Source organism: Heterodontus francisci, chromosome 15, assembly GCF_036365525.1.
Source record: "Heterodontus francisci isolate sHetFra1 chromosome 15, sHetFra1.hap1, whole genome shotgun sequence".
In the NCBI taxonomy this organism is placed as follows: domain Eukaryota; kingdom Metazoa; phylum Chordata; class Chondrichthyes; order Heterodontiformes; family Heterodontidae; genus Heterodontus; species Heterodontus francisci.
In genome coordinates, this window is record NC_090385.1 from 79,544,277 (window position 1) to 79,559,850 (window position 15,574).

General features: G+C 43.1%; 1 protein-coding gene across 5 annotated transcripts in view; it reads left to right on the forward strand.

The window, feature by feature from the left end:
* The window catches only part of lrch2 (leucine-rich repeats and calponin homology (CH) domain containing 2), a 213,691-nt gene that overhangs the window by 187,412 nt on the left and 10,705 nt on the right, over nucleotides 1-15,574 (forward strand). For all 5 annotated transcript variants that reach the window (XM_068047725.1, XM_068047726.1, XM_068047727.1 and 2 more), the window contains 2 exons: nucleotides 4,671-4,808; nucleotides 9,878-9,955. In XM_068047725.1, coding sequence (XP_067903826.1) covers nucleotides 4,671-4,808; nucleotides 9,878-9,955 — 216 coding nt within the window. The remainder of the gene's footprint in view (nucleotides 1-4,670; nucleotides 4,809-9,877; nucleotides 9,956-15,574) is intronic.

Genomic DNA, 15,574 nt, shown 5'->3' on the forward strand with positions numbered 1-15,574 from the left:
GGCACAGGGGTCGAGGAGTTTTTTTTAGGAAAGGATGACCGTGGCAGATTTGAAGGAGAGAGTGGATAGAGACCAGTTAACAATAAGCTAGGAAGAGAAGTGAGTGGTCCTCAGTAGAGTGGGAATTGGATCGAGGGAGCAGGAGGTAGGTCTCGTGGACAAGTTGTGTTTGGCGAGGTCCTGAGGAGAAATAGGAGAGAAACTGAAGAAAGATACGAGTTCAGGGCTAGGGCAGGGAGAAACATTCGAGGAAGTTTGGCCCGGTGGGCTAGGGAAAGAGAGGAAAATGGGAGAGGCAACAGATAGATGGTCTCGATGTTAGTGACAAAATGGTCAGCAACCTCTTCACACTTGTTAAAAGTGAGGGTGGAGGGGAGAGGAGTTTCAGAAAACAGTTTGAAGTAGAGAATAGAAGCCAGGGGTTATCTTCGCATTACATGATGCTAGAATAGTTTTCACAGATGAGAAAAGGACCCCACAGTGCTTTAGGTGGTCCAACCCGAACTGGCTGTGAATGGCTAAACCAGTCCTCCGCCATATCTGTTTAAGACTGCACCCCTTGGACTTGAGGGAGCAGAGATGAGGCCCAGGAATAAACACAAACATAATGCACCATGGCCATTTGACAAAATTATTGACTCAGCCACAGACATGGGAGCAGTTAATCTGTATATAAAGTTAATAACGAACCTAATGCCATCAAAACACAGTCCGAATTAAAACATATTTCTCCCAATTTAGTCAGATACCTGGCATTGTTTTTGCTTGCAAAAGTAATCATTGTCTACCTGCACACTTGATATAGCGATGTGGAGTATTCTGGATAGATGTCGATCGGTCAGGAAGGGACCTGGATTGCTAGCTCTCCCCCTTCTCTCTGTGTCATCTCTCTTTCCGTCTAATTCTCCCTGTCTGTGTGTGTCTCTCTCTCTCTCTCTCTCTCTCTCTCTTTGTCTCTCTCTTTGTCTCTCTGTCTGTGCCTCCCTCTCTCTCTGTCCCCCTCCCTCGCTGCGTCACCCCCCACCCCCCCTCCTCCGGCACTCCCCCCTTACCCTCGCTGACTCTTGCCCCCTCTCTCTTGCTCTCGCCCCCACCCCCCCAGCCCCTGCCGACAGTTGTAGGGTTGAGGTTGGTCAGTTTTTGAGAGAAAAATCACGCTGTCAGTTTCACAGTTGAGAGGCGCTGGGAGCGGCAGCAGCGATTTCCAAACTTCGGACAGATTTGGTGTTTTCCAGCTGCCTTTTTAGAAACAAAAATTTGGAGCCTGCCAGCAAACCCTGAATCTGTCTAAAGTTGGAAGACAGCTGTTCCTGATGTCGGCGACTGTCAGCTGTGAAACGGACTTGCGATCTTTTTTTTTAAGAAAGCCGGTGTGAAAGCAAACAGAAATGGAAAGTTTCTCACCTCTGAAATACATCGACAGGCCAGATGGAAACCTTTGGTGGGCCGAATTCCGGCTCGCGAGCCTTGTGTTAGACAACCCTGTTTTAAAACATGCCTATCAATGTCCTTGCTCCCATTTTTGGAGCCTTGTGGAAGGTCTTGCGGCATAGCATAATTAGTGGAAACTCCCAATTATGATTGATTTGCCCTGGGGTGTGGCCAGTGTTGTGGGTAGGGCTGGTCTCTAGTGCAATTTTTTTTTAAAAATTAGTGCACAAGGTCATGGCAACTCGATTTTGCATTCGACATAAATTGCTTTTAAAATTGTGATCTTTTGGCATTGGTTTTGCCTATTTTGGACAAATTCCACTGAATGAACAGTGCAACTAAGCAGAAACTCTGGAACCTGGTGTCTCATGCAGTCTCATGATGATTGTCCATAGTCACAAGTTTCCTGAAGCAATATAGTTATATATATATATGACTAACATGGGATAAAAATATTACCCACCTCACTGGTGATGAATATAGGGTCTCCCAAATATTTGATACTGTTCGTCTACCAGTTCATAAAACTTGCTTAAGATGCACTAAACTTTGTTGTTCCCTCCGCTCACTACATAATTCTCAGTAATTTACATGATTTTTTTGTGCTTTATCTCTTTCAGTGGATTTGCAATATATGTTCAAGATGCAAGTTCTCTGTTTGTTTATGCTTTACTGCTCCCTCTCAAATCTTCCCTCCTTAGCTTTTTATGTGATTATATTAAATGTTTTTCTTCCCCTCATTTTTCATGGTGGATTTGTAGTTGTTTCTGAGCTGACATTGGTGCAGTACTGTCACCAATTTGGCTTATTCCAAATGCAAGTGTTCAACTTCAAAACACAAAAATGTCTTCCCAACAAAGAACAAAGAATAGAACAGTACAGCACAGGAACAGGCCATTCGGCCCTCTAAGCCTGCGCCAATCTTGAAGCCTGCCTAAACTAACACCTTCTGCACTTCCGGGGACCGTATCCCTCTATTCCCATCCTATTCATGTATTTGTCAAGATGCCTCTTAAACTTCGCTATTGTACCTGCTTCCACCACCTCCCCCGGCAGCAAGTTCCAGGCACTCACCACCCTCTGTGTAAAGAACTTGCCTCGCACATCCCCTCTAAACTTTGCCCCTCTCACCTTAAACCTATGTCCCCTAGTAACTGACTCTTACACCCTGGGAAAAAGCTTCTGACTATCCACTCTGTCCATGCCGCTCATAACTTTGTAAACCTCTATCCTGTCGCCCCTCCACCTTAGTCATTCCAGTAAAAACAATCCGAGTTTATCCAACCTCTCCTCATAGCTAATGCCCTCCAGACCAGGCAGCATCCTGGTAAACCTCTTCTGTACCCTCTCCAAAGCCTCCACGTCCTTCTGGTAGTGTGGCCACCAGAATTGCACGCAATATTCTAAGTGTGGCCTAACTAAGGTTCTGTACAGCTGCAGCATGACTTGCCAATTTTTATTCTCTATGCCCCAACCGATGAAGGCAAGCATGCCGTATGCCTTCTTGACTACCTGATCCACCTGTGTTGCCACTTTCAGTGCTGTACGCCCAGATCTCTCTGCCTGTTAATACTCCTGAGGGTTCTGCCATTTACTGTATACTTCCCACCTGTATTAGATCTTCCAAAATGCATTAGCTCACATTTGTCCGGATTAAACTCCATCTGCCATTTCTCCGTCCAAGTCTCCAACTGATCTATATCCTACTGTATCCTCTGACAATCCTCATCACTATCCGCAACTCCACCAACCTTTGTGTCATCCGCAAACTTACTAATCAGACCAGCTGCATTTTCCTCCAAATCATTTATATTTAATACAAACAGCAACGGTCCCAGCACTGATCCCTGCGGAACACCACTAGTCACATCCCTCCATTCAGAAAAGCACCCTTCCACTGCTACCCTCTGTCTTCTATGACCGAGCCAGTTCTGTATCCATCTTGCCAGCTCACCTCTGATCCCGTGTGACTTCACCTTTTGTCCCAGTATGCCATGAGGGACCTTGTCACAGGCTTTACTGAAGTCCATATCGACAACATCCAATGCCCGCCCTTCATCAATCATCTTTGTCACTTCCTCAAAAAACTCAATCAAGTTAGTGAGACACGACCTCCCCTTCACAAAACCATGCTGTCTCTCGCTAATAAGTTTGTTTGTTTCCAAATGGGAGTAAATCCTGTCCCGAAGAATCCTCTCCAACTTTAGTACTAACACTTCTTTCCCACCACCAACAAAAACAGTAGATCTCAAACAACTGAGAGAGTTCAGAACTTTCCTTAATGGCCATATTAAAAATATAAATTTTCACTTTCTGCCATTCCTACATCATAGACAGTGTTTGCATATTTTATGCCCATTTGTCATGTAACATGAATTACCAATGAACATGCTGGACATTGTAGTTCCACGGGGCAAGATGAAAACTGTGACACCTATGATGCATCAGTCATTCAGAGTTATACTGATCTTTTCTACCTGTTATCATGTGACAGAGATCATCATGGTGCACTCTAGTTATTGTACTTTCGCTGTGGGGTGAAATATATAGCTCCTATAATGCATTTCTTCCGAGCGTCCAAAGTCCATTTGAAATTTCTAGGTCAGACAGAAGGGTAAGTGTATAAAGGGACAACCTTCCTCCAGGAACTTCTAACATTACGTAACCAATTTTATGAGTAAGATTTTTTTTTAAAGAATTGTATTTGGCTCAATATAAGACTGTTTACGGAATGCAGGATTCCCTGAAACTGCCAGCATGAGACACAACGGTGGTGACGAAAAAAACTGTTTTATCATTCATAGATTGTCTATTCATTGATTATGCTTCGTCTTCCGCGCTCATAATTCTCAATCCCTCCTCATTCTTTTTGTCTTGTTTGCATACTACAGTTTGAAAACCTGTTCCTTAGTTGTGCAAGGATGGTTTGCCCTGCACGCTAACTCTATCAGAAATTATTTAAAGACTGGGCTGATCCTCTGACTCTTGTTTATCATGGGACTGAGGAAGGGAATATCAGATGATTGTTGGGTTAGCACAAGTGAAAGGTACTAAGAGGCATACTCCATCATTTTCTCCATCTGTAAATGATAAATGTGTAGGATACTGTGTTGAAAAATGAGCAAAGACTGTACTGAAAATTGGTAATTGGTTCCACTGGTATACAGCTGTTTTTATGTTTTGTTTTGTATCATTGCTTTTGCTAATATGAAATAAACCCTTTTCTCCCCCTTGAACAGAACCTCGAATTAAGGTTAAAAGTCATTTTGCCAGAAGATGTAGGTGCAGCATTAATGGATGGGGTGGTACTTTGCCATCTTGCCAATCATATTCGGCCACGATCAGTGGCCAGCATCCATGTCCCATCACCAGCAGTGGTAAGTTCACCAACAGTAAAATATATGCTGTCTTTAGAAGCTCTGATGTGGATGTGATCAAATTATCTAGATTGACAGCAAAATTACCAAGTGAAAAACCATAAACAATTTGAAATGACTAATATAAATTTAGGTTAAGAAATTCTGAATATAATTGTGCATAACTCAGAGTCAGAGTTTTACAGCACAGAAGCAGACCCTTCGGCCCAACCTGCCTGCGCCGACCATCAAGCACCCGTCCTAACTAATCCCATTTCCCTGCACTTGGCCTGTAGCCTTGTATGTTATGGCGTTTCAAGTGTTCATCTAAACACTTCTTGAATGTCGTGAGTGTTCCTGCCTCTACCACCTCTTCAGGCAGTGTGTTCCAGATTCCAACCACCCTCTGGGTGAAGAAATTTCTCCTCAAATCCACTCTAAACCTTCTGCCCCTTACCTTAAATCTTTGCCCCCTAGTTATTGACCCCGCCGCTAAGGGAAAAAGTTTTTTCCTATCTATCCTATCAATGCCCCTCATAATTTTGTATACCTCTATCAGGTCCCCCCTCAGCCTTCTACGCTCCAAGGAAAACAACCCCAGCCTATCCAGTCTCTTTTCATAACCGAAATGCTCCAGCCCAGGCAACATCCTGGTGAGTCTCCTCTGCACCCTCTCCATTGCAATCACATCCTTCCTATAGTGTGGTGCCCAGAACTGTACACAATACTCCAGCTGTGGCCTAACTAGCGTTTTATACAGCTCCAACATAACCTCCCTGCTCTTATATTCTATGCCTCGGCTAGTAAAGACAAGCATCCCATATGCCTTCCTAACCACCTTATCTACCTGTGCTGCTGCCTTCAGTGATCTATGGACAAGCACCCCAAGGTCCCTCTGACCCTTTGTATTCCCTTGCCTTGTTAGACCTCCCAAAGTGCATCACCTCACACTTCTCAGGATTAAACTCCATTTGCCACTGCTCTGTCCATCTTACCAGCCCATCTATATTGTTCTGTAGTCTAAGGCTTTCCTCCTCACTATATTTACGACACCACCAATTTTCGTGTCATCTGCGTACTTCCTTATACCTCCTATATTCATGTCTAAATCATTAATGTACACTACAAACAGTAAGGGTCCCAGCACTGATCACTGCAGTACCCCACTGGTCACAGTCCTCCATTCACAAAAACAACCCTCTACCATCACCCTCTGCCTCCTTCCACTAAGCCAATTTTGGATCCAATTTGCCAGATTACCCTGGATCCCATGGGCTTTTACTTTCTTAACCAATCTCCCATGCGGGACCTTATCAAAAGCCTTACTGAAGTCCATGTAGATTACATCAACTGCTTTACCCTCATCTACACATCTAGTTACCGCCTCTCAAAATTCAATCAAATTTGTTATACAGGATCTCCACCTGAAAAAGCCATGCTGACTATCCCTGATTTAATCCTTGCCTCTCCAAGTGGAGATTAATCCTGTCTCTGAATGTTTTCCAGTAATTTCCCTACCACTGATGTTAGACTCACCGGCCTGTAATTACCTGGCTTATCCCTGCTGTCCTTCTTGAATAATGGTACAACATTCACTGTCCTCCAATCCTCTGGTACCTTTCCTGTGGCCAGAGAGGATCTGAAAATTTGTGTCAGAGCCCTCGCTATCTCCTCCCTTGCCTCACATAGCAGTCTGGAATACATCTCATCTGGGCCTGGGGATTTATCCACCTTTAAGCCTACATATACAGCCAATACTTCCTCCTTTACAATGCTAATTTGATCAGGTATATCACAATCCACCTCCCTGATCACTACACCTACATCGTCCCTCTCCATAGTGAACACAGATGAAAAGTAATCATTCAAAACCTCCCCTATGTCCTCCAGCTCCACACACACATTGCCTCTATGATCCCTAATGGGCCCCACTTTTTCCCTGGTTATCCTCTTGCCCCCTAACATACTTATATAACGCCTTGGGATTTTCCTTCACCTTGTCTGCCAGTGATTTTTCATGCCCCCTCTTCGCTCTCCTAATTGCTTCTTGAAGTACTCCCCTACATTTTCTATACTCCTCTAGGGCCTCCGCTGTTTTCAGCACTCTGAATCTGCCATATGCCTCCTTTTTTTCCTCATCCAATCCTCTGTATCCCTTGATATCCAGGGTTCCCTTGACCTGTTGGTCCTACTCCTTTACAGGAACATGCTGCACCTGAACCCTCACAATTTCCCTTCTAAATGGCTCCCACTGGTCTGATGTAGACTTTCCTATAAGAAGCTGCTCCCAGTTCACTTTGGCCAGATCCTGTTTTATCATTGAATTCTGCCTTCCCCTAATTCAGTTCTCTTATTTCCGGTCCCTCTATGTCCTTTTCCATAACAACCTTAAATCTTCGAGTTATGGTCACTATCCCCAAAATGCTCTCCCACTGCCACTTCTACCACTTGTCCAGCTTCATTCCCTAGGATTAAGTCCAGTACCGGCCCTCCTCTTGTGGGACTCTCTACTTGCTGGCTCAAAAAGCTCAATTTTCATGATTTAACTTTGTATAACATTTATTATGCTTGATTTTGTACTTAGAACAGTTTAGCCATACCTTCCCTGTTCATTGTTTTGAACATATGCAAACACTGCGGTGGTTAGCACCGCAGCCTCACAGCTCCAGCGACCCGGGTTCAATTCTGGGTACTGCCTGTGTGGAGTTTGCAAGTTCTCCCTGTGTCTGCGTGGGTTTCCTCCGGGTGCTCCGGTTTCCTCCCACATGCCAAAAGACTTGCAGGTTGATGGGTTAATTGGCCATTATAAGTTGCCCCTAGTGTAGGTAGGTGGTAGGGAAAATATAGGGACAGGTGGGGATGTGGTAGGAATATGGAATTAGTGTAGGATTAGTATAAATGGGTGGTTGATGGTCGGCACAGACTCGGTGGGCCGAAGGGCCTTTTTCAGTGCTGTATCTCTAAACTAAACATAAACTAAACTGCTCATACCTTTAAAGTATATTGTATTAACCATATTCACACATAATGAAGGGTTTCTCAAAACCTTGTTCAAAATCTGACCCCTGAGTGTCTGCTCCAATAAAATTGATCACATTGATCATGGTAAAACATCTTGTATTCATTCTTCTCTCCACTCCCAGTCCTGGTCTAGGGTACCTCAAGTCTTTTATTTTGTAACTCTGTGTTTGAAATGCTGTATGCAACCACAAATGGCCAGGGGAAATGGCTGAGATGCCTTCCAGAAGACGAGGAGCTAATTTGCTGATGGCGCTGTTAGAAAAACACTAATTTCGGTTGTTTTTTTTTACAATTGAAGGTGTCTGTGTTTGAAAACTTAGTCTTTAGGTCTGGAGCTGCATTGGATTACAAATCTCCTTGTCTCAAAAGCTTCCAGGGGAGTCTGGAAAATAATTTGTGTAACAGCATAATATGTCACTAAACTATTAGAACAAAAGCGAAATACTGCAGATGCTGGAAATCTGAAATAAAAACAGAAAATGCTGGAAATACTCAGCAGGTCTGATGGCACCAGTGGGGAGAGAAACAGTTAACGTTTTGGGTCGATGACCTTTCGTTGGACTGCTTGATATTCATTTTGCTATTTTGCCCAAGTCACTAAGTTAATCAGATTGTACAAAATTACACTCCAAGAATTTTCTGAGATGTGAAACGCATTTTGGTGTGAGGAAGGCAGGAGAGAGGGGAAAAGGGCTACAAGCAAGCTCTTTCTTCCTTCAGTGGCTGTGGTGGCCTTCCTACTGCTGTCGCAACTAGTACCAACACCTCTTATCCATTCTTGCCTGTAGCCAGCTGTACTGTGGTGGGAGGATGGGGAAGTGCACTCTTTACATAGCCCCAGCCTTGGGATCTTTTAAATGTGGTGGCGAGTAGTCAAAGGAAGGTTTTAGCTGAGATTCCTGTTTGCTGGGAGTTGGGGAAGCATGGGGGTGGGGTGGTGAAGGAAAATAGCTACTGGCAAATTTAGAAGTGGGGAATCCAGTTGTTGGCTTCTTGACCCATTTTCCCCACTTCACCACTGTTTTACTGGCTCAATTTTAAGAAAATTCGAGCCTGGACAGATGTGCTGATGAAAGGTCATCAACCTGAAATATTAACACTTTTCTTCTCTGCATACGCTAAACTATTGGACTTCATTTTAAAGAGTTTGAACTCATTTATTCCACACTTTGTAAATAGGCATGTATTGTCAGGACTGAAAAGGAGATAAAAAAAATAATAATGCAAAAGGGCTTTTTTGATTGTAGTGAAAGTGGGTCAAAGGCCAGGTGTTATCTTTTGCTTATTGATCAAATGTTATTTTCTTGGGCAAGATCTGACTTTCATTCTTTATGGTCATTACCCATTTTTTGTGCTTTTAAAACCTAGAAAACTCACCAACAAAAGATGCTTTGTGTGAAACATGCTTGAGATTTATTTTTCCTGCAGTGCCTGTTTCGCTGTGATTTACAAAGTGAATGCCAAATAGTGTTATCCAATCACTCAATCCTAATAATGATACCTTGTTGATCAGTAATATGATTACTGTGTTGCAAGTAGATAGTATCAGAAGGTCACTAAATTTGCTATTATACAACCACCGATGTGAGACCAGTATCATGGGAGTGTGATGCACAGTCATCATGACTTGGGTGTCTGTTGTTGAATTGTTTGTGGAGTTTGTGACTTTTTTTCTATATTTAACAGAAATGTCGATAAAAACATGTATGATTTTTTTCTTTCATTCTTGGGATGTGGGCATCGCTGGCTAGGCCAACATTTATTGCCCATCCTTTATTTAGGCTGGATGATGAAGCCTGAAGTACAAATCTTGATGTTTTCCCCAGTTTTCTGATGATCCAACATGTAATCTGGCGCTTCCCTTCAAAAGCCCAATACCTACAAAAAAATCCTATTATGTGCAAATTCACGGAACACTATTTAACAAGTCCTATTATTTCTTAACCTTGATAGCTTGCACTTGTTCATGTTTGGGTTAAATTGAACAGGTTTGGTTATGCAGTCTTTTATGTCTTTTTGTAGGAAAAAAAAACACGCATTGTAATTACATAATTTTCTTTACTCTCCAGCCTAAACTGAGTATGGCAAAGTGCAGAAGAAATGTCGAAAATTTCCTCGAAGCTTGCAGAAAATTAGGAGTTCCAGAGGTAATATGCGAGTAATATGATTTCTGTGGTGCAAGTTAAATGATACTCCAAAAATGCAGTGTGAAAGCCTGGAATTTAACCCTCAGCGCTTCAATTGGAAGTTGGTATGCTTGAATGGAGCATTAAATTGTCTATCTTGCATAAGAGCATAACGTAAGAAATAGGAACAGGAATAGGCCATTTGGACCATCAATCCTCCGCCATTCAATAAGATCATCGCTGATCCGATAGTGGCCTCAACTCCACTTTCCTTCCTGCCCCCCGCCCCATAACACTTGCTTCCCTTGTAGATCAGAAATCTCTCTGTCTCGGCCTTGAATATATGTTATTGTCTCTACATACATTATTGAGGCCAGAGTCCCATGGAGGGAATTTTTTTTAAATTCCTTCCTGGGATGTGGGCGTCACTGGCTGGGCAGGCATTTATTGCCTATCCCTAATTGCCCTTCAGGAGGTGGTGTTGAGCTGCCTTCTTGAACCGCTACAGTCCATGTGGGGTAGGTACATCTACAGTGCTGTTAGGGAGGGAGTTCCAGGATTTTGACCCAGCAACAATGAAGGAGCAGCGATATAGTTTCATGTCAGGATGGTGTGGGTCTTGGAGGGGAACTTGCAGGTGGTGGTGTTTCCATGCAACTGCAGCCCATGTCCTTCTAGGTAGTAGAGGTCGCGTGTTTGGAAGGTGCTGTCTAAGGAGCCTTGGTGTGTTGCTGCAGTGCATCTTGTAGATGGTACACACTGCTGCCACTGTGCATCGGTGGTGGAGGGGGTGCCAATCAAGTGGGCAGCTTTGTCCTGGATTGTGTTGAGCTTCGAGTGTTGTTGGAGCTGCACCCATCCAGGCAAGTGGAGAGAATTCCATCACACTCCTGACTTGTGTCTTGTCGAGTGTGGCTTTGGGGAGTCAGGAGGTGAGTTACTCGCCGCAGGATTCCTAACCTCTGACCTGCTATTGTAGCCACAGTATTTATATGGCTACTCCAGTTCAGTTGGTGGTCAGTGGTAACCCCGCCACCAGGATGCGTGAATGTTACTTGCCACTTATCAGCCCAAGCCTGGATATTGTCCAGGTCTTGCTGTATTTCTGCATGGACTACTTCAGTATCTGAGGAGTTGTGAATGGTGCTGAATATTGTGCCATCATCAGTGAACATCCCCACTTCTGACCTTTTGATTGAAGGAAGCAGCTGAAGATGGTTGGGCCGAGGACACTACCCTGAGGAACTCCTGCAGTGAGGTCCTGGAGATGAGATGATTGACCTCCAACAACCATCCTTGTTTGTGCTAGGTATGACTCAGATCAGCACACAGTTTTCCCCTGATTCCTATTGACTCCAGTTTTGCTAGGGCTCCTTAATGCCATACTCGGTAAGATGCTGCCTTGATGTCGAGGGCAGTCACTCTCACCTCACCTCTTGAGCTCAGATCTTTTGTCCAAGTTTGAACCAAGGCTTTAATGAGGTCAGCAGCTGAGTGGCTCTGGTGGAACCGAAACTGAGCGTCACTGAGCAGTTTATTGCTAAGCAAGTGCTGCTTTTTAGCACTGTTGATGACACCTTCCATCACTTTACTGATGATTAAGAGTAGACCGATGGGACAGTAATTGGCCGGGTTGGACTTGCCCTGCTTTTTGTGTACAGGACATACCTGGGCAATTTTCCACATTGCTGGGTAGATGCCAGTGTTGTAGCTGTACTGGAACAGCTTGGCTAGGGGCGGGCAAGTTCTGAAGCACAAGTCTTTAGTACTATTGCCAGAATGTTGTCAGGGCCCATAGCCTCTGCAATATCCACTGCCTTCAGTCGTCTCTTGGTATCACGCAGAGTGAATCGAATTGGCTGAAAACTGGCATCTGTGATGCTGGGGACTTCAGGAGGAGGCCGAGATGGTTCATCAACTCAGCACTTTTGGCTGAAGATGGTTGCAAGTGCTTCAGCCTTGTCTTTTGCACTGCTCCCCCCTCATTGAGGATGGGGATATTTTTGGAACCACCTCCTCCAGTTAGTTTAATTGTTCACCACCATTCACAACTGAATGTGGCAGGACTGCAGAGCTTAGATCTGATCCGTTGGTTATGGGATCGCTTAATTCTGTCTATCGCATGCTGCGTATGCTATCATTGGAATGGTGTCACTGAGTTTTTAAACCCTCACAATTATTGCATGATTTTCCCACTTGCATGTTATACACGAGGTAAGCCTCAAATTGAAGCCTCTTTCAAAACATACTTAATACCCAATGCTCGATTCTCAGTTTTGAACTGTGGGCCTTTTCACATGATTGCCACAGTTTTCTTCATTGCTTTCATTAAGATGCAACTTCCAAGGCTGAAGAAAGTCTTCATTGCCAGAACCGCATATCAAGAAATCATTAGAAATTGATCCTCCTATTGAATGAATTTCTCCAAAGGGGACTTTGTAATTTGATACAGTTCTCATAACACAAGTAATCTAGGTCAGAGAATAATTTCTCTGAAACAGGGAGATGTTCTAGTCAGTTACAGATTTGAGGCAGACTCTATTCAATCTCACCTGGCCTGGAAGAAAGCTCTCTTTCTGGGAGCTACCAGTCTTCCTAAGGCATTGGTAGCCTTGAGTGATGAGTTATTTCCAGTATTGCACAATGAGTCTTGAAATATCTTGGCTTTCTTTCAAAGTTGCTGTTACTGACATTCTGATTCACGATTTTGAGTTGTAGTGATATTAGACTCCAAGGGCACAGAGTCTATCAGTTTTTAGAAGTGCTGGAATGAGCGCAATATGCAATTCAAATTATTTGTTATGGATGGCAAACAGCTATTATTGGGTTATCACATAGCTCCATCAGTACAACCAGTTCTGATTTCCTCTGGAAAGACCAGTGGTTTTGGCCAGTGCCCGACCCAACTTTTTTTGAAAATTCATTTTGTGGGATGAGCATGTCGCTGGCAAGGCCAGCATTTATTGCCCATCCCTAATTGCCCTTGAGAAGGTGAGCCACCACCTTGAACTGCTGTCCATGTAGTGTAAGTACATCCTACTTTGAATATTTTTTGAGTATTGACTAATCTTACTGTGTAGCTCTTAACTTTGTTTGATGTATTTGAGCTTTCCAATGGCTTGAAAAATCTCTGGGCTCTTCTGAATCCAAATAAGAGCACAGAGGAAACTCCATAGGATAGCCATTTGAATTTTTATTTGAAAAACTTAAAAAGCAGAATCAATTCTCAAGTAGGGTTTTGTTTATATACCCATTCCTGATTATTGTATTGCAAATTAGAGCTCCTACAATTTCCTACGTTCAGAATTGTCTATTCCAGTTTGTAGTCTGCTACAGATTTGGTTGGGAAGATCTGAATGGCGTCTAACACATTGGATGGATGAGGCTAGGTGTCATATTAGAGCATGGCTGCCTGACCCGAACACGAACATGTATCGGGTTGGGGTTGGGTCGCTCTTCCGGTTTCTGCATTCGGGCTTGGGTCGGGCCGGGTCGGACACAATGACAGCCAGGACAGGAAACGCTCTGCACTAGTCTGCAGTGAGCGATTCCATCGAAGGTAGAGTACAATCTCCTTAATATAATCGGCTTTATTCTGGTGGTCGGGCGCTGGATAAAATGAAAGGACTCGGGCCGGGTCGGGTTTCATTTGCAGACCCGAGCAGGCCTTTATTCATATTACAGGTAAATGAAAATTAATTTATAACTGGTGCACTGGGTGAAATGATTCTATCAATTAAAAAGTGCATCATAACTAGGTTGCCAGGATGGTCCATTCTACTTTGTGGTCATCATACTTCCCATGGCTAATAGTCATACGAAGAAATGGCTAAAGTAGTCTAGTGTGACATCTTTGAAGTGAGAATATGGTTTTATCCAATCATTTTGGAGTAACGTGCCAGGATATGTTTTCCAAGCTTCCACATAAAGCAGTTAGACCATACTTATGAGGGGAAATTATTTTGAGGAATATGTTGATGAGGTGCTTAAGAAGTGCCAGCAAAACCTTAAATATTGCAGATATGCTCCATTGCAAAAATAATGTGTTACTTTATTTTAAAGAGGTTCCTATAAATGTTTATTGGCAAATAGTGGTCGAACAAAATCCTACTTCTGCCAATCTTCCCACCAAAGCACTCCAGTAATCACAGTGAGATGCTTCAGAAAGCTAGTCACAGAATCTCTTAATTCAGAAGCCAGTATAGAATGTCAGTGATGGAGATGAATGTCAAATGAATCCTTAACCCCTCACCTTAATTCCTCAGCAAGGAATCATCTGGGGTTTACTTCCCACTTTATGCATACAAAACTATGATGCTTACATTTGGTTTGCCAAACTGTTACATCAACCAATTCAGATTGTTAGCATTCACAGTACCAACTTCCCATTGAATGTGTGCACAACCTACTGAGGGAATCAATTGACCCTTTCTTGGAAAACCATAAAGTCATGAACTAATAACTCTTAATGATCTCAAGATCATAATTAGCAGCATTTAAATTTAGACAGAGTATGCAAATTGCTTAGTAGATAAGGTTAACTATGGATTATGGAGATAGATTCAGTTCAGTTATGGCCTGATAATTCAGCATTAACTGGCCTGCATATCATTTGCCAGTAAGATCCATGAGGGGTCTTGACAGGTGGATGTGGAAAGGATATTTCCTCTTGTGGGAGAATCTAGAACTGGGGTTTAAAATAAGGAGTCACCCATTTAGGACAGAGGTGAGGAGAAATGTTTTTCTCTGAGGGTTGAGAGTCTTTGGAACTCTCTTCCTCAAAAGACGGTGGAAGCAGAGTCATTGAATTTTTTTTAAGGCAGAGGTAGATAGATTCTTGATAAGCAAGGGGGTGAAAGGTTATTGGGGGGTAGCCAGCAATGTCGAGTTGAGGTTGCAATCAGATCAGCCATGATCTTATTGAATGGCAGAGCAGGCTCGAGGGGCCGAGTGGCCTACTGCTGCTCCTCTAATTCGTATGTTTGTATGATCAAGACAGATTGGTGAGATTAGTTTATGATTAGAGTCCTTTGATAGTGGACAATTTAACAATATTAGACAGCCAGTTTATTGAATTGGTCTAAGTCTATGTGCTCGTAGTTAGCATTGTATCCAGATCATAGGCGACCTTGTGCTTATGAGTTGGCATAGTGGAGCTGATTGCTTTGTCGTCCTCTGGAATAATGCTGCTAACCTCTTGAGACAGAGTGATTACTATAGAGATAATATTGGGACCTCTTTGATCTTGTGCTCCTGGGTAAATTCACCTTCTGTGTTGATAACTATATTTGCACAAGGTGGTTTAAATCTCGCTTCCCCTTGATCTAAAGGAAATGTATATCTAAGTGACACATTTATATCTAGCTGGTAGAATAGTTAATTTTTGATTCTTGCTCTGTCTCACTTTTACCCTGACCGCCCCTCACTTGGAGGGTGAGGGATGACCTGCATGCACTTTGCCTTTTACAGAAACCCCCTTCTACTTGGACTAAAGAATTCCTTCACTGTACTTAATATCAAATTTTACATGGTAGTACTACCAGTGCTTTTATAACAAACTTCTCTACTCCTTTGGTGTCAAAGCAGTATCTTTTATATGCTTGATTCTTAAAGGATTCTCTTCAATGTTATAATTGTTTT